Source organism: Mesoplodon bidens (assembly GCF_964165515.1).
Source record: "Mesoplodon bidens genome assembly, chromosome: 4".
NCBI classification, from domain to species: domain Eukaryota; kingdom Metazoa; phylum Chordata; class Mammalia; order Artiodactyla; family Ziphiidae; genus Mesoplodon; species Mesoplodon bidens.
In genome coordinates this window covers 47,627,353-47,654,572 of record NC_138160.1, presented here as the reverse complement: position 1 = coordinate 47,654,572, position 27,220 = coordinate 47,627,353, and the positions used below count along the sequence as shown (strand labels likewise).

At 38.1% G+C, this 27,220-nt stretch overlaps 1 protein-coding gene across 2 annotated transcripts in view; it reads left to right on the top strand.

Annotated features, from left to right (window-relative positions):
• Positions 1-27,220, top strand: part of LOC308616889 (3',5'-cyclic-AMP phosphodiesterase 4D) — a 575,090-nt gene that overhangs the window by 193,349 nt on the left and 354,521 nt on the right. Inside the window, exon 1 of one of the 2 annotated variants that reach the window (XM_081233381.1) lies at positions 13,048-13,234. The exons of the other annotated variant lie outside the window; for it this stretch is intronic. Coding sequence (XP_081089507.1) covers positions 13,146-13,234 — 89 coding nt within the window. The 5' untranslated portion in view covers positions 13,048-13,145. Of the gene's footprint in view, positions 1-13,047; positions 13,235-27,220 lie in introns of those variants that run through there. 2 annotated transcript variants of the gene reach the window in all.

The window sequence follows — 27,220 nt, the reverse complement described above, 5'->3', positions numbered from 1 at the left end:
GCTGGGCCCGTGAGCCGTGGCCACTGAGCCTGCGCATCTGGAGCCTGTGCTCTGCAACGGGAGAGATCACAACAGTGAGAGGCCCGCATACCGCAAAAAAAGAAAAAAAAATTACAAACACATGGAGGCTAAATAATACACTACTAAATAACCAAGAAATCACTGAAGAAATCAAAGAGGAAATCAAAAAATACCTAGAAACAAATGACAGTGTAAACACAGTGACCCAAAACCTGTGGGATGCAGCAAAAGCAGTTCTAAGAGGAAAGTTTATAGCAATACAATCCTACCTCAAGAAATAAGAAACATCTCAAATACACAACCTAACCTTACACCTAAAGCAACTAGAGAAAGAAAAACAAAAAAAACCCAAAGTTAGCAGAAGGAAAGTAATCATAAAGATCAGATCAAAAATAAATGAAAAAGAAATGAAGGAAACAATAGCAAAGATCAATAAAACTAAAAGCTGGTTCTTTGAGAAGATAAACAAAGTTGATAAACCATTAGCCAGACTCATCAAGAAAAAGAGGGAGAAGACTCAAATCAATAGAATTAGAAATGAAAAAAGAGAAGTAACACCTGACACTGCAGAAATACAAAGGATCATGAGAGATTACTACAAGCAACTGTATGCCAATAAAATGGACAACCTGGAAGAAATGGACAAATTCTTAGAAAAGCACAACTTTCTGAGACTGAAACAGGAAGAAATAGAAAATATAAACAGATCAGTCACAATCACTGTAATTGAGACTGTGATTAAAAATCTTCCAGCGGGCTTCCCTGGTGGCACAGTGGTTGAGAGTCCGCCTGCCGATTCAGGGGACACGGACAGGTTCGTGCCCCTGTCTGGGAAGGTCCCACATGCCACAGATCAGCTGGGCCCATGAGCCATGGCCGCTGAGCCTGCGCATCCGGAGCCTGTGCTCCACAACGGGAGAGGCCACAACAGTGAGAGGCCCACGTACCACAAAAAAAAAAAAAAAAAAAAAAATCTTCCAGCAAACAAAAGCCCAGGACCAGATGGCTTCACAGGCAAATTCTATCAAACATTTAGAGAAGAGCTAACACCTATCCTTCTCAAACTCTTCCAAAATATCGCAGAAGGAGGAAGAGTCCCAAACTCATTCTATGAGGCCACCATCACCCTGATATCAAAACCAGACAAAGATGTCACAAAGAAAGAGATCAACAGGCCAATATCACTGATAAACATAGATGCAAAAATCGTCAACAAAATACTAGCAAACAGAATCCAACAGCACATTAAAAGGATCTTATACCATGATCAAGTGGGGTTTATCCCAGGCATGCAAGGATTCTTCTTCAATATATACAAATCAATCAATGTGATAAACCATATTAACAAATTGAAGAATAAAAACCATATGATCATCTCAACAGATGCAGAAAAAGCTTTCAACAAAATTCAACACCCAGTTATGATAAAATCCTTCCAGAGAGTAGGCATAGAAAGAACTTACTCAACCAAATAAAGCCCACATATGACAAACCAACAGCCAACATCGTTCTCAGTGGTGAAAAAATGAAACCATTTCCGCTAAGATCAGGAACAAGACAAGGTTATCCATTCTCACCACTATTATTCAACATGGTTTTGGAAGTTTTAGCCACAGCAATCAGAGAAGAAAAAGAACTAAAAGGAATCCAAATCAGAAAAAAAGAAGTAAAGCTGTCACTGTTTTCAGATGACATGATACTATACAAAGAGAATCCTAAAGATGCTACCAGAAAACTACTAGAGCTAATCGATGCATTTGGTAAACTAGCAGGATACAAAATTAATGCACAGAAATCTCTTGCATTCCTATACAGTAATAATGAAAAATCTGAAAGAGAAATTAAGGAAACACTCCCATTTACCATTGCAACAAAAAGAAAAACATACCCAGGAATAAACTTACCTAAGGAGACAAAAGACCTGTATGCAGAAAACTATAAGACACTGATGCACAAAATTAAAGATGATATAAACAGGTGGAGAGATATACCATGTTCTTGGAATGGAAAAATCAACATTGTGAAAATGGCTATAGTACCCAAAGCAATCTACAGATTCAGTGCAATCCCTATCAAACAACCAATGGCATTTTTCACAGAACTAGAACAAAAAATTTCACAATTTGTGTGGAATCACAAAAAAAACCCCAATAGCCAAAGCAATCTTGAGAAAGAAAAACGGACCTGGAGGAATCAGGCTCCCAAACTTCAGACTATACTACAAAGCTACAGTAATCAAGACATTATGGTACTGGCACAAAAACAGAAATATAGATCAATAGAACAAGATAGAAAGCCCAGAGATAAACCCATGCACCTATGGTCAACTAATCTATGGCAAAGGAGGCAAGGATATACAGTGGAGAAAAGACAGCCTCTTCAATAAGTGGTGCTGGGAAAACTGGACAGCAACATGTAAAAGAATGAAATTAGAGCACTCCCTAATACCATACACAAAAATAAACTCAGAATGGATTAAAGACCTAAATGTAAGGCCAGACACTATAAAACTCTTAGAGGAAAACATAGGCACAACACTGTATGACATAAATCACAGCAAGATCCTTTTTGACTCACCTTCTAGAGAAATAGAAATAAAAACAAAAATAAACAGATGGGACCTAATGAAACTTCAAAGCTTTTGCACAGCAAAGGAAAACATAAACACAATGAAAAGACAACCCTCAGGATGGGAGAAAATATTTGCAAATGAAGCAACTGACAGAGGATTAATCTCCAAAACTTACACGCAGCTCATGCAGCTCAATATAAAAAAAAAACAACCCAATCCAAAACTGGGCAGAAGACCTAAACAGACATTTCTCCAAGGAAGATATACAGATTGCCAACAAACATGAATGGATGCTCAACATCACTTATCATTAGAGAAATGCAAATCAAAACTACAGTGAGGTATCACCTCACAACAGTCAGAATGGCCATCATCAAAAAATCTACAAACAATAAGTGCTGGAGAGGGTGTGGAGAGAATGGAACCATCTCACACTGTTGGTGGGAATGTAAATTGATACAGCCACTATGGAGAACAGGATGGAGGTTCCTTAAAAACTAAAAATAGAACTATTATATCACCCAGCAATCCTGCCACTGGGCCTATACCCTGAGAAAATCATAATTCAAAAAGAGTTATGTACCACAATGTTCATTGCAGCTCTATAGCCAGGATATGGAAGCAACGTAAGTGTCCATCAGCAGATGAATGGATAAAGAGGATGTGGCACATGTATACAATGGAATATTAGTCAGCCATAACGAGAAATCAAATTGAGCATTTGTAGTGAGGTAATGGACCTAGAGTCTGTCTAACAGAGTGAAGTCAGAAAGAGAAAAACAAATACCGTAGGCTAACACATAAAAAAAAAACAAAAACTGTTCTGAAGAACCTAGGGGCAGGACAGGAATAAAGACACAGACGTAGAGAATGGACTTGAGGACCCAGGGAGGGTGAAGGGTAAGCTGGGTTGAAGTGAGAGAGTGGCATGGACATGTATACACTACCAAATGTAAAATGGATAGCCTGTGGGAAGCAGCCACATAGCACAGGGAGATCAGCTCAGTGCTTTGTGACCACCTAGAGAGGTGGGATAGGGAGGGTGGGAGGGAGACGTAACAAGGAGGAGATATGGGGATACATGTATATGTATAGCAGATTCACTTTGTTATAAAGTAGAAAATAACACACCATTGTAAAGCAATTATACTCCAATAAAGATGTTAAAAAAGTGAAAAACGAAATAGGTTAAAAATAGTTTCAGTGATACTGGGTTTTTTTTTTTTTTAACAAAACAGAGTCTCTTTCTTGTCCATAACACACTAGGCCTAACACTGATATAATACTCGTTTAAAAATATAACAAAAGGAAACACAAAATAAAACCCAGAGAAAAATCAAAGTTCCCATTTTTGGGGAACAGCTCCTGATTCATAGATTTTATAGGGTATTTTGTACAATATCAGAAACTGTGTAATATGCCCAATCATCCCTTTTCTAATCACCTGACTGAAGTCATAATTTACTGAGAATTACCCTGTATGAAACAATCCAGAAAATGTATTACATATGACTAATGTGGAATAAGAGCTCATGATTGACAGCTTTTATCACCTAAATGGATATTGATTTTGATAATTCATAATCTTTAGCAGATCTTTAACATTTACTGTGTAGTCATTAATTTGCTTTTGTTAGTAAGATTTAGGACTTCAAATACACTATGGTATTTACGTTACATTTAACAAATACATTGTCTTTGCCTATACAAAGTCCACACTTTACAATAGACTCAGTATGAAAGCATAGAGACTTAAACGTAGGTCAACATCATGTACAAGCCATGCATATTGTTCAGATGAATCTCACTATAACAGTATAGTTCTCATTGCTCAAGTCCAATATGATAATGACCTGTTAAGAAGCAAGCTCTTAAATGTTACAGGCAGAAACTAAGTGTGGCTGCACAGCTTAGGTAAGAATTCACTGTAGAATTCTTTCAACTTTTCTAAATTTTTGAAAATTTTCATAATACTATTTTGGAAAAAAGATCTCTTTTTGATATGGCAAGAACCATATTCTACATTTTTTTCTGAAACAAGTTTTATATGGCTCATCAAGTTTGTTTTTGACATCTGTAATTCAACTCATTCTGGAATATTCCAGAAATGAGTGCCCTATTTACAGCATTCTTTTTTGTCCCCCTTTATCTGTAAAAGAAAAATGCCAAGGGACAGTTAGTCAGTTTTAATGTTGTGAGCAATATTGATACATTTTATTGAGGAAATGCTGACCACCATTCGGTCACAGAGATGTTTTTATGAGGTGAGATGTTTTCTCAGTCACAATCCTCTATAAAGAGGGACCATTTTTCTTTTGTATCCTTAGCCACTTAGCACCGACTTAGACCCACACCCACTCTCCCTCATTCATTCCTTAGCTCACTTATTGTCTAGGCATATACTGGTTAACAACCTAGGTTTTATAACTGTTGAGGCCTCAATATTTTTTTTTAAGATGTTGGGGGTAGGAGTTTATTAATTAATTAATTTATTTTTAGCTGTGTTGGGTCTTGTTTCTGTGCGAGGGCTTTCTCCAGTTGTGGCAAGCGGGGGCCACTCTTCATCGCAGTGCGCGGGCCTCTCACTATCGCGGCCTCTCTTGTTGAGTAGCACAGGCTCCAGACACGCAGGCTCAGTAGTTGTGGCTCACGGGCCTAGTTGCTCCGTGGCATGTGGGATCCTCCCAGACCAGGGCTCGAACCCGTGTCCCCTGGATTAGCAGGCAGATTCTCAACCGCTGCGCCACCAGGGAATCCCAAGCCCTCAATTTTAACCTCAGATTTGCCACTCGTTGGCTGTGTGATCATAGGGTCAAATGACTAACTTTTTAAGCCTCCATTTTCTTAGCTAGAAAACAGAATAAATATAAGGTAAGCTTATCGGTATATTATTGTGAGGATAATATAAGTTATGTTAAGCTCCTATCACACTGTAAATACCAAATAAGTAGTTGATATTGTCATAGTAAAATAAGGAATTAAAAAAAATACCCTGACCTTATGATGATGTTTACTTCACAGAATCAGTCAGTGCACAGGGAGAGGCAGGGTGAGGAAGATATCCTGGGGGTGTCAGGTCAGCAATAAGTGCCCAGGAATGGGAAAGTTTATGAATATTGGCTCCAATAAATAGATATCCAGATTTAGTGATATATTGAACACTGTCATGGAAAAAATTCCTATCACCGAAGTTGAAAGCATGAGATTGTTGTTATTTAGAGATTCATGGTATTTGGGGACTTTTTGCTTTCTCCCGAAGGAGTAGTTTTGTTTCTCAGCCTGGTAATTCCATCACTGCTTTTCTTGTTTGTTAACATAATTCTAAAAAGCTCAAAGAGGCCATTTCTGCCCTTATTTGGTGTGTGGTCAACAAGGAGAGCAGCATGGGTTGGAATCAGTGCTGCGCTGCAGATGCTTTTCCAATTAAACACCTTGTCTTCAGGATCCCATAAGTTTTCAAAAAATAAATGGTAATGGGGCTTCCCTGGTGGCGCAGTGGTTGAGAGTCCGCCTGCCGATGCAGGGGACACAGGTTTGTGCCCTGGTCCGGGAAGATCCCACATGCTGCGGAGCGGCTGGGCCTGTGAGCCATGGCCTCTGAGCCTGCGCGTCCAGAGCCTGTGCTCCACAACGGGAGAGGCCACAACAGTGAGAGGCTCGGTTACCGCAAAAATAAATAAATAAATGGTAATGTTTCTATATTTAGGTGAAGCCCAGGATTTTGAAGAATTGAGAAAAATTCCATCAGCTAACTTTAGTAGAATCCCTTGCCACTTAATTTTTTTTTAGTTTTTTAAACAGAACCAGTAGAGGGTTTTCCATCTGCAAATAAACATTAAAATTTTGCTATAAGATTAACCTTTAAACATAACAGCTTGATATTCTGTCCTTACACACTTAGGATAAAAAATTTCAAATGGGGGGGAAAAAGGACAATCAAAACTAAAGACTGTTACCCTTCTGAAACTGGTTAAATGATATGCCAACTTACCATGCTCATGAAGTGACCATTTTAGAGGACAATTCTTAAAACTAGAAATGTTTCTAACAGTATGGATTATAGTTTTTCTAGTTCTCCAAAAAGCTTATCAACATTAGTAGCAGTGCCTAAAATCTGGGGTGACATTTTCTAAATTCTTTTTTTCTTTTTTTTTTTTTGCGGTACGCGGGCCTCTCACTGTTGTGGCCTCTCCCATTGCGGAGCACAGGCTCTGGACGCGCACGCTCAGCGGCCATGGCTCACAGGCCCAGCCGCTCCACAGCATGTGGGACCTTCCCGGACCAGGGCACGAACCCGTGTCCTCTGAATTGGCAGGCGGACTCTCAACCACTGCACCACCAGGGAAGCCCTCTAAATGCTTTTATGTAAAGTACTCCATTCATCTCAAAAACTCTGCAATGGTTCTTTTTTGGATAAGACACTGAACTCAGCAAGGTCAGGCAACAGTGCTCAAGGTCATATGACATGTTCATAGCATAACTATGGCTCTAATCTCCCTTACTGGGGCTGCCCTGAATACTTGCCCAATGGTGTTTCATCAAAAATCAGACAAACAAACAATTCTGGGGACAGGCCTGTATTCATTTGGTCATAACAATGACAGTGGTTTTTCTGGTTTTGTTATTTTATTTTATTTTATTTTAATTGATTGATTGCTACAGTTGTGGCTTTGTCAGAAGGTGCATCTAAGGACAGAGAAAATAGGTAAGTCCCACCTAAATTACCCATGGTGAAATTTTTTGCCCCTATTTAGGAACATAAAAGAATATAATGTAGGTGATGCATCTTATTTTCAAGAAGTCCTGAGATGGCTGGTTTACTGTTTCATTAATCAGAATTATTGTGACTTGTTTATTTTGCTAGACACAGAGAATGCAGTAGGAAAGCAGACACAGTTTATGTCCTCATGATGTTTAGGTCTGTCAGGGAAGCCAGACATTGAAAAAGTAATTGCAAATGTGCTGACAGTGACGAAGATTAAAGTGCAGAGTGCTGTGGAGACATCCCTTGGTCTGAGAAAGCAGGGAAGGCTTCCTGGAGGAAGTGGCTTTCAAGAGGAAGTTCTGTATCCACCCTTTCACTCACCAGTCAATAACTAAGGAGGATTTTTTTTCAGTCTTCAGTCATGAGTACAATATTGAAAATAAAATTTTTCTGACTTTTAAAATCTTCACATACAGAAATTTAGACAAACACTCACTGACCCCAGAAGACTTTTACACACATTTTAAAACATCATGTTTAGTTCTTTATTTCAAGTGACTAGCCTATACTAATTTCAAATTTTAAAGAATTTGACTCTAGAAATATTTCCTGTTGACTACTTAAAAAAATATCCTAGGACTTTGTCAGTCACTCACTAGACACTTAAGAAACATAAGTTTCTGATCCCTCTCATTTCTTCCTCCCTGTTTTTTTTCCCTACAACCCTCATTTACCCAAGTGTTTAAATAGAACTCAGTGCCTTACTGATAGAAAGGGCTTGACCTAATTATCTTCCAAATTGCTAAAACATTCCTAAAACATGTAGATAGAAACCTTGAGTGTATAACAAAGAATTTTGATTCACAATCCAGTTTTATTTTATCTTTTATTCTTATATTTAATCATGTCTCATCATTTATTGTATTCTATGTCTTAATAATTTTAGCTCTTTTCAAATAACAATTGCTGGAGAGGGTGAGGAGAAAGGGAACCCTCCTGCACTATTGGTGGGAATGTAAGTTGGTGTAGCCCACTGTGGAAAACAGTATGGGGGTTCCTCAAAAAACTAAAAATAGAGTTATTACCATATGATCCAGCAATTCCACTCCTGGGCATATATCCAGACAAAACTATAATTGAAAAAGATACATGCACCCCTGTGTTCAAAGTAGCACTGTTCACAATAGCCAAGACATGGAAACAACATGAATGTCCAAAGATAAATGGATAAAGAAGGTGTGGTACATATATACAATGGAATGCTACTCAGCCATAAAAAAAGAATGAAATAATGCCATTTGCAGCAACATGGATGGACCTAGAGATTATCATACTGAGTGAAGTCAGATAGACTAAGACAAATATATGATATCACTTATATGTGGAATCTAAAATATGACACAAATGAACCTATCTACAAAACAGAAATAGTCTCACAGGCAAAGGGAACAGACTGGTGGTTGCCAAGAGGGAGGAGAAGTGGGAGAGGGATGGATTGAGAGTTTAAGGTTAGCCGATGCAAACTATTATGTATAGAATGGATAAACAACAAGGTCCTACCCTATAGCACAGGGAACTATATTCAGTATCCTGTGATAAACCATAATGCAAAAGAATATAAAAAAGAATGTATACATATGAGTACACATGTATAACTTAGTCACTTTGCTGTATAGCAGAAACTAGCATGACATTGTAAATCAACTATACATCAATAAAAAAAAAACTTAAAAAATGTTGTAACAAAATAAAATAGTAATAATAATAATTTTAGCTCTTTAATTACATTTTATTCCTGTTTGTGTCCTGGAATATATATGAATAAATGATGCATTTGAAGCAGATTAATATGCAGAGTATGCTTTCCTAATGCTCTTAAGACTATGGGGTACCTTCAATTCTGTTAGCACTCCCCTGGGTTACAGCTCATAAAAAACAGTTTCCGAAGTTTCCTTCGTTTCAGAACATGGAATAATTCACCTCTAAATCAAGTAGACATACACAAGGTTTAGAATGACTATTTGAAAGCAATTCAAAGAAAACAGCATTATTTTGCAGCATTTCCATTTGGAGTAATAATTGATAGTTGATGATGATACTGCATTAATGTAATAAGAGGGCTTGTTTAAACCACAATTACTTACATGGAATGAATAAGGTTTCAGAAGTGCACAAGTCTGCTTGTTGAATTTCCTTTCGGCACACTCTTTTGCAACGGATCACCCTGAAAATCGAATTGTTATGATGAAATGATTATCAGAGGTAGCTGATAACATGAAAACGAAATGCAATTGCTGACTTCCACTTTAACTTCTGCTGCCTTTGAGTCTGCAACCAGCAGCTATTTCAAAATATTGCATTATCCTGAACCCATATCTCTGCCTGCTCTGGTTTCCTGAGGCAATGTATTTCAACATCACACAAGCCCATTAATTTAACTGTCTGTTTCTCTGAAGTTTAGCTCAAAACTTCTCCTTCCACCTATCAGACAGTAGCTTGGTGTGTAAATAAATGCTTATGTGCCTTATGTTTAAATTCTCCTACTTTTAAATATGGGATTTTCAGATTTGATTCATAGTAGCCATCTCCTATAAAGGAAATTCTGATTTTCTGTGTTAAACATCAAACCCCAAACTTGCATTTTAACATCTGGAATCTTGGAACCAAAATCCCAGAAATGTTCAAGAGGCAAAAATGCCTTATTTAGAGCTCTGCAAAACATAAGATCTACGTTATTGGCAGGAGGCAGGCATTTTCTTGAGATTTTGGAGAGGTTAGGAATTATGTGAATAACAGTTGGGTGAACGCAAAGTTTAGATTTCAGAACGTGGTTTTCTCTGCCATATAAGTTTAGTTTCCAACTTGTAAAAGAAGAGTTTGTCTCAGGGGTGGAACATCTCTCCTGACATTCAGTCATGCTTTTCCAAAAACAACTTCTGGGAAATAAATGCTTACTAATATGACAAGTTAAAACATTCAAAAGATTCTACTTCATTTCCTTCTCTATCCTTTAGTACCTGTGAAGTGAAAGTTATAAACAGCTGTTTGAAATACAAATGACAGCACAGGTTCATCCTAGCAAACATCTGATTTAATTTTCTTATTGTTTCCAATTGCCTAAATTCTCATGTCTGTGAAGTACTAGCCAGTCCTTCAAAATAATATTAATGTTTATACTTGAAATCAAGGCTTAACTTTGCTCATAATTAATCTCAGAAATAACTAGTTTATTTCCGTGACCTTGCCGAGACCTGGTCACCTAAGGGGGATTATGCCTAACTGTACAGAAGAAATGGGATGGAGGTGGTGAGTAATTATTTTTAAGGAGAAAATAACATTAACATTGGCAGATACTTCTTGTATCTTTATCTAATTTCACATTAGGAAAAAGGGCCAAAGTTTCCATGTTTCTGCTCGTCCTTTCACATTTATAGTTCCATTGTTTTGATCTTGCTTAACTGTTCTAGATATCTGCTTTCAAGAAGCAGAGGGGGAAAAGAAGAAACGTTTCGGCAATAATGAAAAAGACAACTTTGCGTCTCCTTCAATTTCTTTTAGAAGAAGGTAGACATTCTATAATACCTTCATTGTGCATTACTATTATGCCCTTATACTTCATCAATTAGATATCAATTAAAAGAACATTCTTTTCAAAATGTAAATTGGTATGAGCAAAGACAAGTATCGGTCAAAATGCCTATTGCTGGCTTTAGCCTGGCTGGGAAGACAGGGTCCATCTTGGCATGACAAGTGCGTTTGGGCTAACAATGCAAACAATATTTTTCTGCTTCCAATGTTGTATATATGGACTGCAGCTTTCATATTTAAAAACCAGTGGTGCTATTTGTCCTACAAAATTTGAAATGCCACTGGATAAAATGAGAGCTTTGTCTTGCATGGAAGGTGAAGGAAGGAACTCTTTGCCAGTACCTTCCCTCCTATTCTCTTACTTGTTCTGTATCCACCCCCCTCCCTCCCTTCATGCCAATCCACCTCCCACTCTACCAGTTTGCAGAGACATCCCCCCTCTTCACCCAGACTCCTAGTTATCTTCCACTGTTTGGCTTCAGTCTCAGATGAAACAATTCTATTCAACCCCGACTTGTTCAGCTCTGTGTCAGCTCTGCCAGGAATGTTTGCACTTCCTAAGAGCTGTCCTGATGTGGGAATTAAATAGAATACGGGAATAAAGTGCTAATGGTGAAATTTCATACACCAGAAGGGCAGGCTGGAGTAGGTATGGACACTTTCTCTGTCCTTTCAAAGAATACCAGGAAGGTGACCGCCAATCTTGCTCCTGTGAAATGGGGATCCACATACAAAAGCAAAAGGGTGTAGTTTGTGAAGCATGAAAATATTGCTAGTTGATTCGGAGAGAGTGTGTTTAGTTTTGAACTTCTGGCTCCTCCAAGGTCGCCGCTGTTCAGTCAGCTATCACTCACCCGCTTTTAGCCCATCTGTCAGATAACACAGAGGTGAAACCGTAAAAACGTTTTCTATTACTCATTCCCGAGGCTGATATGGAACCTGTAGTGTTCTCAGGAACCCCTGGTGTGCTGGATGCTGTCATGAAAATAAGTGTCATGTTTACTGACTTGAGCTTTTACAGAAACTACAGGAATAGTCTGGACCCCTTGGGTATATAAGAAGAGATAGTTTGGCTACAGGGGGTCTGAAAATTTGGCAGACGTGGTGATGCTCACCAAACTCAACTATTGGTTATATTTGTCCAGTCCAGAGGGAGTTAAATCACCGCTGGGCACTCCACGCCTCTCTAATCTTATCCCAGAGAAGTGGAGTTCTGCCTTGGTTTATAGTTGAGGTCACAGGCGGGGCAGTGTTTGGACAGAGACTGGTGGAATTATGCCACATTGTTAACATTAAATAGCACTTGGTGGTGAGGACCTATGACAGCACTGGGGTCCTTTGACTCCTGAAGCATACTCTTGAAATAGATGCCTCACTGAGATGTGCTGGACTCGTAAGACACGTGAAGGGCTCTATGTGGCTTCCATCATTTATTTAATTTGAAAGAAGTTTGTTTTAAGAGACTTATCAGACAGTTAAGAAATGTTTCTAGGGAATAGAAAATGAGCAAGAAAATTGATCTCTGTTGTCAAAGTCACGCATTATAACTCATTTTCCAAGGTGACACAGTTATCTCCTTGAGGGAAAAGCTGCCAGAAGCGCTGAAAGTGATCTGCCTGCTTTCTTTTCAAGCTGACTTGCAAGGGGGCGCTGGTCTTTGGAGACCATTAAATCCTTGTGTGAGGTTTGCGAATAACTATGTTCCTCCCTGTTTCTAAGAGAAGTTGAAATAAGGAAAATGATATTTGGTGGCCAGTTGTGTGAAAGTTAGTAAATCTCTGTTGAATTTCCCAGTCATGGGCATGTATTTACTTTTTTTTTTTTTTTTAAACAAAGGCCCTCTGTTTACTTTTTTTTCTTAAACTTCACACTTCAATCATGCCTTTCACAGTGTGTGTGTGTGTGTATGTGTGTGTGTGTGTGATGTTGTGCTTTCCAGGAGTGGCATGTGACTGTGCTGTTTAATCAGGGCTATATTTAAAAACAAATTTGCAAGGGAGCGTTTCTCACGTTATTAACGAGATAAAGTCAGAGTGAAGCAAGCTCTGTCGCAAAGGGCGAGTGTCACGCAGCAGGAAGTCCCAGCCACCTCTTCCAGTCCTGCTTCAGCCACCCGCCACCTCCCCGGCAACACAGAGCACTGCACAGAGGAAATGCCCTCCCTTGGCCACAAGTGCCTCCTGGTCCTCCAGGGGCCATCCGGCCCCAGGGCCCTGCATCCACTCTGACTTGCCAGCAATCCTGCTAACTTCTTTACACATGGCTTTTGTTTGGGATCTTCGGGGAGTCACAGTGCCAGGACCCTCCACAAGAGTCAAATCAAGATTGCGTTTCTCAAAGTCCTACAGGTATCGCTCTTTCTTTTTGTGGCTGGGAAGAGTTTTCTTTTTTCATCAGCCTCTGTAGCTTTAGGCCCCCTGCAAAGAAGTCTTTGCCCTGTGTTGATCTGTTTAATTTCTATTTCCTATACTGCATTAAATTGGCAGGATGAATTAGTAGTATACAGAATAGGAGCTAAGAAGATGTGAACCTTAACATAATCAGGGGTATTTGGGAACCCACAGGAGTAGAAGGAAATTGACTAACTCTAAAAGCTGATTTTGAGAGTTAAATGGTGAACTTATAAAAGCGTTCCTGTGACTGGCATCTGGAAAACAAGTGTGTTAGCCAGCCGAATGGACTTAATGTAGCCAGAATTGGTCATACTAACCTTCAGTTAATCCTTTAAATGTAAGGAAAGGGCTCTAGTTTGATTCAGCAAGCAAACAAGCAACAACAACAAAGCACTGCTGTGTTGTTTATAAGGGTTTCAGGTCACATTCACATGGAAAAGTGGAAACTATCTCTGTGGTCTAGGTTGTAGTTCAGAGTTTTAATGTTGCCCAGGAGAAATAGAAACTATGAAATTGAAGTAAATATGTTATTAATCTGTTATGTCTAAAGATTTCTATAGAAATCATATGAAAAATCTTGACCTCATGACCTCAATAAATTGTCAGTTACAGCTTTGCTTTATATCCAAGTTAGCTTATTTTGATCAAATAACTAGGTAAAACAGAAGACGCAGAAAAATCTTTGATTTCCTTCTTTGCTCTAGTGTTTTAGATATTTACAAGAAAAAGATTGATTCTTCACACAGTTTTTGTTTCTGATTGGTTAGTCTGTAGCACTGCAAGCTATTTCACCAATAGCAAATGGAGGTGAAATTGTCTGCAAAATCTCAAGAACAGGTCTTCCTTCTTTAGACCAAATGTAACATATGTAGAAACTACCAGGCCTTTATAAAAGTATGTGTTAAATTTGGATTAAAATGTGTTCTGATTTACTCGCATAGAAAATATTCAAAGTTTAGATTAAAATAATTCACAAGAATTATTTATTTGTTTTAGACAGTGTGAAAGATAGTACCCTTGGAATATTTTAGGGAGCTATAAAATCCGAGGAATCAAATTACAAAATTCCCTAGTAAAAATGCATAAGCAAACTTTGAAAGGGGTAAATAAAAGTTGGCAGTTAAAGGTGTAAGTAGTACTTTCTTACTACTAGATGTACATCTACTTCTACTTCAAAACAAAATAAATACCATTTATTTTTATTAATTATGTTAATTTGTTACAGTTAAGACTCTGCTTCAACATTAGAAATTATATGCCTACTCTATGCTTTACTTTCTATTGAATGCACTTCTCATGTTTATTATTTGCATCTCATGCTTATTATGTGCTAAGATGTATGCTCATCAAAGATTTGTAAGCATTACTGTGCATATTTCCAATAGATGGTAGTTTCTAGACACTTCTTATTGTTGAGATCTGATAACAAGTTTCTAAATATCATAAATATCAAACTGCTGGGTAAGGTGAAAACCATAGTGTGTTGGACTAAAGAATTGCAGAAATCTCAGGAAATGCAGAGTTTAAACTCTACTGTATGATTTGTAGATATATTATGAAATTTGCCTTCTTGGTATGTCAAAAATATTTTCCTTTTCCTTGGTCAATTCGATCCTTTCAGAAATACAACAAGCACTGGAATGTCTAAGGATGAGTTTTCTATGTATTTAAATGCCCTGTGTTTGTAATTCTAACAAGTTTCTTTCATAATGAGTTTAAGAGGTGAGGGTGACATCCAGAATAGCCATCATGGGCCAGTCTCCTTTGAAATCTGAGAGACTTTGTCCCTCATATATTTGCTTTTAATTTGAATATTAATTGCCCATAAAATAATTAATTTTTGTATGTACTGTCTTCATTGTTCTGTGGATCCTATTTTCTCTCTCCCTTTGGACTATAAATTCCTTGAGGCCAGAGGCTCCCTTACATGCGAGGAGAATGCCATTAATGCGTGTTCAATGAAGCATCTTGCTACTGTCTCTTAGTTGGTGTCACCCTTTTATTTGTAAAATCAACTTGCTGATATGATCGGGGCCTATCATAGGCCAGGAGTCCAGTGGAAGGTTAAGAAGCTAGGACAGCAGTTGGACACTCTCATGTCACATTTTCAGAGATCTCTCAGTGCTTAAAAAAAAGAGTATGCATTCAGTCACAGCAATATACTGACAATAATGAAAAAAAGATGCTTATTGTACAGCTTTAAACTTTTAACAGACCACACCACCTCAAATGCACCATGAGTCAAAGTATTTATGTATGTGTACACACACACACACGCGCACACACACACACATCTACATTTAGTTCTGAACGGCACGATTTCATTTCACAGCATTCCTGGAGTCAAAAGTGTTAAGCTATTTGATGTAAACATTTAAACTATCCCACAATTTTGCAACCCAGTTTTTGTATTTCTTCATTTCTTTTTTAATATAGGAGATCTTTAAAACATGGAAGTAACTTAAGCTTATCTTGACCTTTGAGAGGCTTTAGACATAATTCCACTATTGAAGCAACTGAAATAACTAGGTGTTAACCAACATTTCTTTGTTGAGTTTATCCTTTATAAGTTTGTTTGTTTAATAAAAATAATTTTGTATTTTGTAAAATCCCCACACGTGTCTAGTAGAGTATTATTTCTTTCTTTGAAGATTGAATGGATATTACACATGATACTGGTGATACACTTGGGTTTAAGCTGAATATTTGTCTCTGGCATTGTTTTCACTCCCTGGTGGCATTCAGGATGAAGGAAAGTCAAGTCTGTAAAGAGTCTGATTTTTTAAAGTAACAGTAAATCATATGTATTTAATGAGTGTTGATCCCTGAGAAATACAACCTTAGGTAGTTATGCTTAAAGTAGATTTGAAAGTCGTTTTTCAGCGGTGGTGAGTTTTTGCCTTTTATGGGTAAAATGTACTTACAGAGAAAGCCAAATATAATTAATATGTAGCTTATTAAGCTAAATTTGACTTGATGCAGAAACAGAGAGAGTCAGAGACAGACAGAGAGAGAAAGAGGATTACATCCTTAGGAGGCTAATTTTCCTCTGTGGACCTGGAATAAGAATCAATCATTACTTTAGAGCCACACCTCTCATGTCTGTCTTAGAGGCGAGAGAGAGGGGAATGATGTGCTTATGTTAGATTTGAGTGAACTCACGTTGAAGGTTTGAATATAGTACCTGAAAAAATTGGGAAGAAAATGATATGGGAAGCGAAGAACGAACAAGGAGCTAGTACTTAGCAGATTGGTGGGCTCTGACTATTCCCCAAGGGAACACTAGGACATTTTGTTTTTTAAAGATGTTATTGTTTAAAGTTATAGTGACAGTCAAGGAAACTTGAAATAGCAAGTTACTCTTCTAGGGATGGTCTTGTCTTCCAACCAGAACAAATCACAAAACTTTCTGCTTTCTGTCTTCTCAAAAAGGAATGTTAACAGGAACATATTATATGGGGACTGTGGAGTGTGTATTGTACAAATAGAGGAGAACACCATCCAAGGTACCTTGACGTGCAGGGTAGAGGTGATTTCACTAACATCCCACAGGCCAGAAACAACGTATGTTCTAGTTTTCCTGCCCCTTACACTAATAAGCATCATGGAATATACTACATTATTGACTATTTGCAGAAACAAACAACCCTAGATAAACTTAAATCACCTCCTGTGCAAATCTTGGACAGTTATGTTCAAATCCACAACTTTGTTCTGGAGATTTTTAAGTAGCAGTTATTTGCAAGGACAATTGGAATATACTGTCTCTTAGCTACTCTTTGTTCCTACTGAAACCGAAGTGTAGTACATCAATGGCTGTCAAATTAAACCTCAGTTTGCCCACTAGAAAATGCTGACTAGAGCCCAAGTCTTAGAAAGAGAAAGGAGTGCCACCCACAAATCAGTAAGCTAGGATGTAACTTTCTAAGTATCACATTAGCACCTCCTGTTGTATGGCATTAAAAAAAATTTTTTTTGTAAAGCTTTTCAGATGTAACAGATGTTAATAACTGCTCTTTTTGGTGTTCTGTTCCGTAGCTCATCTCATTCAATTTTTTAGGGTAAGTGAAGAGGATGGGTATAATTACCACCAAATAAGAGAAGAATTGCAGGTTCAGGGATCAGAGGCTACACAACACACATGTGGTCAGAAGTCCAGAGTAAGAGTAATAAGATTGAAATTGTATTGGGAACTTATTATGTGCCAGACAGTGTTCCCAAGGCTCTACATATATTATCTCATTTCATCCCACAAAACAACCGCACAAGGGGGACTGGCATTGCCTTTTTCTTACAGATAAGGAAACTGGGCAGAGAGAGTTTAAGAAACTTGCCCAAGTCTGAACCTTGGCAGGCTATCCTAGAGGCTAGACTTCTAGTCACTTTGCCACCTCTCATTTCCTGATCACATCTTCTCATCACCGCACAAAGAGAAGTTCCAAAATGAGAGGTGTCATTCCAATAGACTTAACTAAGCTCATTGAACTCAACTCAGAATCTTCCTCTGAAGAAAGAACACTTGTAAATTTGGTGTAGAACAGGGCTTAGTGATCGATCAAAATATAAAGTTATCACATAATATCAGAACAGATAGCCTCATCCACCAGAGGGCAGATAGCAGAAGCAAGAAGAACTACAATCCTGCAGCCTGTGGAACAAAAACCACATTCACAGAAAGATAGAGAGATGAAAAGGCAGAGGGCTATGTACCAGATGAAGGGACAAGATAAAACCCCAGAAAAACAACTAAATGAAGTGGAGATAGAAAAAGAATTCAGAAAAAGAATTCAGAATAATGATAGTGAAGATGATCCAGGATCTCGGGAAAACAATGGAGGCAAAGATCGAGAAGATGCAAGAAATGTTTAACAAAGACCTAGAAGAATTAAAGAACAAACAAACAGAGATGAACAATACAATAACTGAAATGAAAACGACACTAGAAGGAATCAATAGCAGAATAACTGAGGCAGAAGAACGGATAAGTGACCTGGAAGACAGAATGGTGGAATTCACTGCTGCAGAACAGAAAAAAGAAAAAAGAATGAAAAGATATGAAGACAGCCTAAGAGACCTCTGGGACAACATTAAATGCCACAACATTCATGTTATAGGGGTCCCAGAAGGAGAAGAGAGAGAGAAAGAACCCGAGAAAATATTTGAAGAGTTTATAGTCGAAAACTTCCCTGACATGGAAAAGGAAATAGCCACCCAAGTCCAGGAAGTGCAGCAAGTCCCATACAGGATAAACCCAAGGAGAAACACACCGAGACACATAGTAATCAAATTGGCAAAAATTAAAGAAAAAGAAAAATTACTGAAAACAGCAAGGGAAAAAAGACAACATACAAGGGAACTCCCATAAGGTTAACAGCTGACTTTCCAGCAGAAATGCTACAAGCCAGAAGGGAGTGGCATGATATACTTAAAGTGATGAAAGCGAAGCATCTACAACCAAGATTACTCTACCCAGCAAGGATCTCACTCAGATTCGATGGAGAAATCAAAGCTTTACAGACAAGCAAAAGCTAAGAGAATTCGGCACCACCAAACCAGCTCTACAACAAATGCTAAAGGAACTTCTCTAAGTGGGAAACACAAGAGAAAAAAAAGACCTACAAAAACAACCCAAAACAATTAAGAAAATGGTCATAGGAACATACATATCGATAATTACCTTAAACGTCAATGGATTAAATGCTCCAACCAAAAGACACAGGCTTGCTGAATGGGTACAAAAACAAGACCCATACATATGCTGTCTACAGGAGACCCACGTCAGACCTAGGGACACATACAGACTGAAAGTGAGGGGATGGAAAAAGATATTCCATGCAAATGGAAATCAAAAGAAAGCTGGAGTAGCAATACTCATATCAGATAAAATAGAGTTTAAAATAAAGAAAGTTACAAGAGACAAGGAAGGACACTACATAATGATCAAGGGATCAATCCAAGAAGAAGATATAACAATTATAAATATATATGCACCCAACATAGGAGCACCTCAATACATGAGGCAACTACTAACACCTATAAAAGAGGAAATCGACAGTAACACAATGATAGTGGGGGACTTTAACACCTCACTTACACCAATGGAGAGATCATCCAAAATGAAAATAAATAAGGCAACAGACACTTTAAATGACACAATAGACCAGATAGATTTAATTGATATTTATAGGACATTCCATCCTAAAACAGCAGGTTACACTTTCTTCTCAAGTGCACACAGAACATTCTCCAGGAAACAGCATATCTTGAGTCACAAATCAAACCTCAATAAATTTAAGGAAATTGAAATCATGTCAAGCATCTTTTCTGACCACAACGCTATGAGATTAGAAATGAATTACAGGGGAAAAAACCATAAAAAACACAAACACATGGAGGCTAAAAACTACATTACTAAATAACCAAGAGATCACCGAAAAAATCGAAGAGGAAATCAAAAAATACCTAGAGACAAATGACAAAACATGACAATCCAAAACCTATGGGATGCAGCAAAAGCAGTTCTAAGAGGGAAGTTTATAGTTATACAAGCCTACCTCAAGAAACAAGAAAAATCTCAAACAATCTAACCTTACAGCTAAAGGAACTAGATAAAGAAGAACAACAAAACCCAAAGTTAGCAGAAGGAAAGAAATCATAAAGATCGGAGCAGAAATAAATGAAATAGAAACAAAGAAAACAGAAGCAAAGATCAATAAAACTAGAAGTTGGTTCCTTGAGAAGATAAACAAAATTGATAAACCATTAGCAAGACTCATCAAGAAAAAGAGGGAGAGGACTCAAATCCATAAAATTAGAAATGAAAAAGGAGAAGTTAAACAGACACTGCAGAAATACAAAGCATCCTAAGAGACCACTACAAGCAACTCTATGGCAATAAAATGGACAACCTGGAAGAAATGGACAAATTCTTAGAAAGGTATAACCTTCCAAGGCTGAACCCGGAAGAAATAGAAAATATGAACAGAACAATCATAAGTAATGAAATTGAAACTGTGATTAAAAATCTTCCAACAGACAAAAGTCCAAGACAAGATGGCTTCACAGGTGAACTCAATCAAACATTTAGACAAGAGCTAACACCCATCCTTCTCAAACTCTGCCAAAAAATTGCAGAGGAATGAACACTCCCAAACTCATTCTCTGAGGCCACCATCACCCTGATACCAAAACCAGACAAAGATACTACAAAAAAAGAAAATTACAGACTAATATCACTGATGAATATAGATGCAAAAATCCTCAACAAAATACTAGCAAACAGAATCCAATAACACATTAAAAGGATCATACACCATGATCAAGTGGGATTTATCCCAGGGGATGCAAGGATTCTTCAATATATGCAAATCAATCAATGTGATACACCATATTAACAAATTGAAGAATAAAAACCATATGATCATCTCAATAGATTCAGAAAAAGCTTTTGACAAAATTCAACACCCATTTATGATAAAAACTCTCCAGAAAGTGGGCATAGAGGGAACCTACCTCAACATAATAAAGGCTATATACAACAAACCCACAGCAAACACCATTCTCAATGGTGAAAAACTGAAAGCATTTCCTCTACGATCAGGAACAAGACAAGGATGTCCACTCTCACCACTGTTATCCAACATAGTTTTGGAAGTCCTAGCCTCGGCAATCAGAGAAGAAAAAGAAATAAAAGGAATACAAATTGGAGAAGAAGAAGTAAAACTGTCACTGTTTGCAGATGACATGATACCATACATACAAAATCCTAAAGATGCTATCAGAAAACTATGAGAGCTAATCAATGAATTTGGTAAAGTTGCAAGATACAAAATTAATGCACAGAAATCTCTTGCATTCCTATACGCTAATGATGAAACACCTGAAAGTGAAATTAAGAAAACACTCCCATTTACCACTGCAACAAAAAGAAAAAAATACCCTGGAATATACCTACCTAGGGAGACAAAAGTCCTGTATGCAGAAAACTATAAGACACTGATGAAAGAAATTAAAGATGATACCAATAGATGGAGCGATATACCATGTTCTTGGATTGGAAGAATCAATATTGTGAAAATGACTATACTTCCCAAAGCAATCTACAGATTCAATACAATCCCTTTCAAATTACCAATGGCATTTTTTATGGAACTAGAACAAAAAATCTTAAAAGTTGTATGGAGACACAAAAGACCCCGAATAGCCAAAGCAGTCTTGAGGGAAAAATACGGAGCTGGAGGTATCATACTCCCTGACTTCAGACTCTACTACAAAGCTACAGTAATCAAGAAACAAAAACATAGATCAATGGAACAAGATAGAAAGCCCAGAGGGAAACCCATGCACCTATGGTCAACTAATCTATGACAAAGGAAGTAAGGATATACAATGGAGAAAAGACAGTCTCTTTATTAAGTGGTGCTGGGAAAACTGGACAGCTACACGTAAAAGAATGAAATTAGAACACTCCCTAACACCATACACAAAAATAAACTCAAAATGGATTCGAGACCTAAATGTAAGATTGGACACTATAAAACTCTTAGAGGAAAACATATGAAGAACACTCTTTGACATAAATCACAGCAAGATCTTTTTTAATCCACCTTCTAGAGTAATGGAAATAAAACAGAAATAAACAAATGGGACCTAATGAAACTTAAAGTATTTTGCACAGTAAAGGAAACCATCAACAAGACGAAAAGACAGCCCTCAAAATGGGAGAAAATATTTGCAAATGAATCAATGGACAAAGGATTAATCTCCAGAATATATAAACAGGTCATGCAGCTCAATATTAAAAAAAGAAACAACCCAATCCAAAAATGGGCAGAAGACCTTAATAGACATTTCTCCAAAGAAGACATACAGATGTCCAAGAAGCTCATGAAAAGCTGCTCAACATCACTAATTATTAGAGAAATGCAAATCAAAACACAGTGAGGTATCACCTCACACCAGTTAGAATGGCTTCATCAGAAAATCTACAAACGACAAATGCCGGAGAGGGTGTGGAGAAAAGGGAACCCTCTAGCACTGTTGGTGTGAATGTAAACTGATACAGCCACTACAGAGAACAGTATGGAGGTTCCTTAAAAAACTAAAAATAGAATTACCATATGATTTAGCAATCCCACTACTGGGCCTATACCCAGAGAAAACCACAATTCAAAAAGACACATGCACCCCAATATTCATTGCAGCACTATTTACAATAGCCAGGTCATGGAAGCAACCTAAATGCCCATTGAGAGAAGAATGGATAAAGAAGTTGTAGTACATATATACGATGGAGTATTACTCAGCCATAAAAAGGAACAAAATTGGGTCATTTGTTGATACGTGGATGGGTCTAGAGACTGTCATACAGAGTGAAGTAAGTGTAAGTCAGAAAGAGAAAAACAAATGTATATTAACACATATATGTGGAACCTAGAAAAATGGTACAGATGAACCAGTTTGCAGGGCAGAAATTGAGACACAGATGTAGAGAACAAACATATGGACACCAAGTTGGGGAAAGCCGCGAGGGGGTGGTGGTGGTGGTGTGGTGAATTGGGCGATTGGAATTGACATGTGTACACTGATGTGTATAAAATTGATGACTAATAATAACCTGCTGTATAAAAATATTAAAAAATAATAATATCTGAACAGTCTTCTAACCTAATTGGGATTGGCTTAAAGTAGTGTTAAGTGAACGCATCAAAATATGTGTTTCTTATGGGAAAAAAAAGGAAACTAATCAGTGGTTTTATGTGCTTCTCTCCTCTCCCTGGGTTTTGCTTCATCAGCTTCCATCTGGCCTATTTCCTGTGGCCAGAAACACTGGTCATGGTCGTATTTTACTGCCGAAATGTTGCTCCTTGGCCAGCTGTTCAGAGGAGCCAGAAGATTCTCTGAGCTACAGAGGTCAACTTCATCCTGTCTCATGCCTATTTATTCCATTGACATTATCTTGAATGTAGAAACATCATTCTTAATGATATTCCAAATCGTGAGTAATATTAGCTAAATTGAAGATGAGTAAAGTAGTTTCCTTATAGGCAACACAGCAGTCATTATGAGAATAACGTCATGGTTAACAACCATTCTACATTGTGGGAGGGGGAAGGGTATAGGAGGGAGACTTTGGCTTTAGAACCAAACAGACCAAGCTTGAATGCCAGCTCTGCTGCTTTCTTAACTGGGTAATTCCCCAACCTCCATTAGCAGATTCCCAGTCTGTAAGTGGAAAATAAAAATGTCTGCTTTAAAGGGCCAGTGTGCCCTTAAATGAAATATGTACATAAAAGTTGGCCTGCCTACCATCTCTTTAATAGCATTTTCTACACTTCCCTTAGGGTTTCACCAATTCTGTGATGCTTCTCTTGTAAATTACATAGTGGTTAACTGTTATCATTGGAACCACTCTTGGTTACAGAATAGCACAATACAGCTCGCCTATAAACAATTATCTTATAAGCAACTTGCACATAGAAAAACAGCCTCACCTTGACAAGATGCTGGGTATAGTGATTAAGAGCTGGTTGGCTTGCCAGCTGCACTGCTGAGGTTGAAATGTCAACACTTTTACAGCTCGGAGACATTGGTCAAGCTTCTTCACTTCAGACTGCCTTAGTTTTCTCATCTGTTAAATGGGAGGGTGTGAGGATTAAGTGTGTTAGTCATAGGTCATGCCTGGCACGTAGACAACACTAAAATTAATGTTACTTAGTAGTAATACATACTAGAATGTAAGCTCCATGTGGAAGCAGTTTTTGTCTTTTTTTCCACATCTGCATTGCCAGTGCTGGGAAGGGTGTGTGACATATAGTAGATGCTTGATGTATATGTATTGAATGAATGAACTGATCAGCCAATATTTTTAGGCCCCTGACAAGAGTAAGGACACTCTGCTTTCTTTCCCCGTATCATGGCACAGAGAGTTAAAGCTGAAGAGACGTCAGAGTTCGTCAGCTCAAACCCATCACCCAGCATTGAAAAGCCTGAAGACCATTCTAGCTCTTAAGTAGGTCAAGTCAATCTAATGCAAAAGACAAACATTCCAAGAGCAACAAATGTGTAAGCAACATTCCAAAAAGAAAGCCTGGGAGTGAACCTGAGAAAGAGGAACTTTGTGCTGGGCTAGAGGAACACACTCTGTAAGAACTAACGTGACCATGAATAAAACACTCGAATGCATTCATTCAGAGACTGTTTGTTAAATGCCAGTGATAAGCCTGGTCAGTGGCATGCTGGTAAATGTTAACAGCCAGTTCTCTGTGAAGACACCAAAAAAGCTTATTTGTAGTATTTGCTGATTTCTGTGGCAAAAATTCACCCACCAGCCCACTTCAAGCCACAGAGGTCACTAAATATGCATTTGGCGAGAGATGCAGAATGGCACATATAGGTACAATGACGTAAATGACCTCAAGAACATAGATAATAGTAAAGTGTAGTCAAATTATTAAGTGATGAGTTTTGAATATTTAATACCATTCTTTTCAACATAATTTATTTAATTGTAAATTTAAATAATTTAATTTTTATAGTCACTAGGTATAACAACTGACTTAGAAATACTCCTGAAAATTTAACAGTTTGCTATTGCCAACTAGTGTGGATGGTTCCAGCACAGCCCTGTGCCTGGTGCTTTATTAGCCACGTAAAAATATTTACCTTATATTGGGGATAAAATGAAGAGGAAAGTGGTTGGGGGATAGGTCTTTGCTCTCATAAAGCTTACTTTCTAGTGGAGGAAGGCAGAAAATAAACAACAAAATGAAATAAAATAGGGACTGCAAAGGGAGATTCTGCTTGGGGAACTCAAGGGAGCCTTCATGGAGAAAATGTCAATATGTAAGTTGAAACATTTTCATTCCATACGTCCATGGGTACATTTGCAGTCCTAGGCAGACAAAGCATAACTTAGATTGCATCAAGTTGACGAAACTATATGGGTATTGACCTCATTACTGACTGCATTCTTGGTCAGATCCGACTCCAATCTCTTGAGTGAATTTGCCTTTGCTTCACCTTTATTGTAAAAATACATGGAAATATAAAAAGGAGATGGAAGAGAAGGAGCGATTTACACAATCCAAGAAGCTATACTAGATTCACACACAAAAAAGAAAAAGGAATCCAAACCTAACAACAAAGATAGTCATCAAATCACAAGAAAACAGAAGAAGAAGAAAGGAACAAAAAAGACCTACAAAAACAACCCCCAAACAATTTACAAAATGGCAATAAGAACATGCATTCAATAACCACTTTAAACGTAAATGGACTAAATGCCCAATCAAAAGACATTAAGTGGCTGAATGGAGAGAGTGTTTTGGGGGTCTTTTTTTTTTGCAGTACGCGGACCTCTCACTGCTGTGACCTCTTCTGTTGCGGAGCACAGGCTCCAGATGCACAGGCTCAGCGGCCATGGCTCACTGGCGCAGACGCTCCATGGCACGTGGGATCTTCCGGGACCGGGGCATGAACCCGTGTCCCCTGCATCGGCAGGTGGTCTGTCAACCACTGCACCACCAGGGAAGCCCAAGAGTGTATTTCGAATTACATTTTTTCATCTAATCCTCAAGAAGTTTCATATGTAGAAAATATTAAAGCAAAAAAATTGCAAGTTAAAAATTGGTAACAGGGCTTCCCTGGAGGCACAGTGGTTGAGAGTCCACCTGCCAATGCAGAGGACACAGGTTCGTGCCCCGGTCCAGGAAGATCCCACATGCTGCGGAGCGGCTGGGCCCATGAGCCATGGCCGCTGAGCCTGCGCGTCCGGAGCCTGTGCTCCACAACGGGAGAGGCCACAGCAGTGAGAGGCCTGTGTATCGAAAATAAATAAATAAATAAATAACAATAGTATGTCATATACAAATACTTTTTTTCTTGATATGGCTATCCACGTCTGTCCCCAAAACATGGACGTCATAAGCTAAGAGTAATTATGTGATGAATTTTTTTTTAATATTTGTTTATTTTATTTATTCATTTATTTCTGGCTGCATTGGATCTTAGTTGCAGCATGCAGGATCTTCGTTGCGGCACACAGGCTCTTCCTTGAGGTGTGTGGGCTCTTCATTGAGGCGGAGGCTCTCTAGTTGTGGTGTGCGGGCTCCAGAGCACGTGGGCTCTGTAGTTTCTGACATGTAAGCTCTCTAGTTGAGACGTGCATGCTTAGTTGCCCTGTGGCATGTGAGATCTTAGTTCCCCAACCAGGGATTGAACCCAGGTCCCCTGCATTGGAAGGCAGATTCTTAACCACTCGACCACCAGGGAAGTCTCAGTGTGATTAATTTTTGATCTTCAAAACTAATCATACAAATGTAAAATCTTGGATTAGAAGGAAAGCTAGCCAAACCAAACTTTTCTCTAACACATACATTTTTTGGATGGTACCTTTAAGTGTTAGGCTTCTAATGCTTGTTGCTTGATCCCTTTTGGCAATTAACTTGTCTTTAATTGATTTGTGGATTATCTACTGAAAATTGTTATGAGTAACAGAATGTAATGGCAGAATTTGTTTATATAGGGTAACAAAGTAGATTGGCTGGGAGGAGTGGTTTAACTCTGTAAAGTATCCTTGGTTTTCAGAGATTTTTCTTTTTACATATGGCAGTGTTTAGATAGAGAATGAAAAACTAGCTGAATCTGATTAGTGTTCTCATCCAAAGGGCAGATTGATGTCCTTTTTAAGAATCACGTTAGCTTGATGACATAAATACATTCTCAAGTGAAAGGGTGGTCACTTTAGGGGAGAGAAAAACACAAGAAAATCCTTCTGCCATCTTTGGGTTGTACTTTACAAAAAGCTCTCGTCTGTGGGTTCCACAAAGTATCACTGCCCTGATATCAGATGAACTACAAGAGGAAAACATTTTATCACTCACATTACTATTTTATTTTTATAATATTACTGTTTCCTAGAAAATGACTAGATATTTCCCT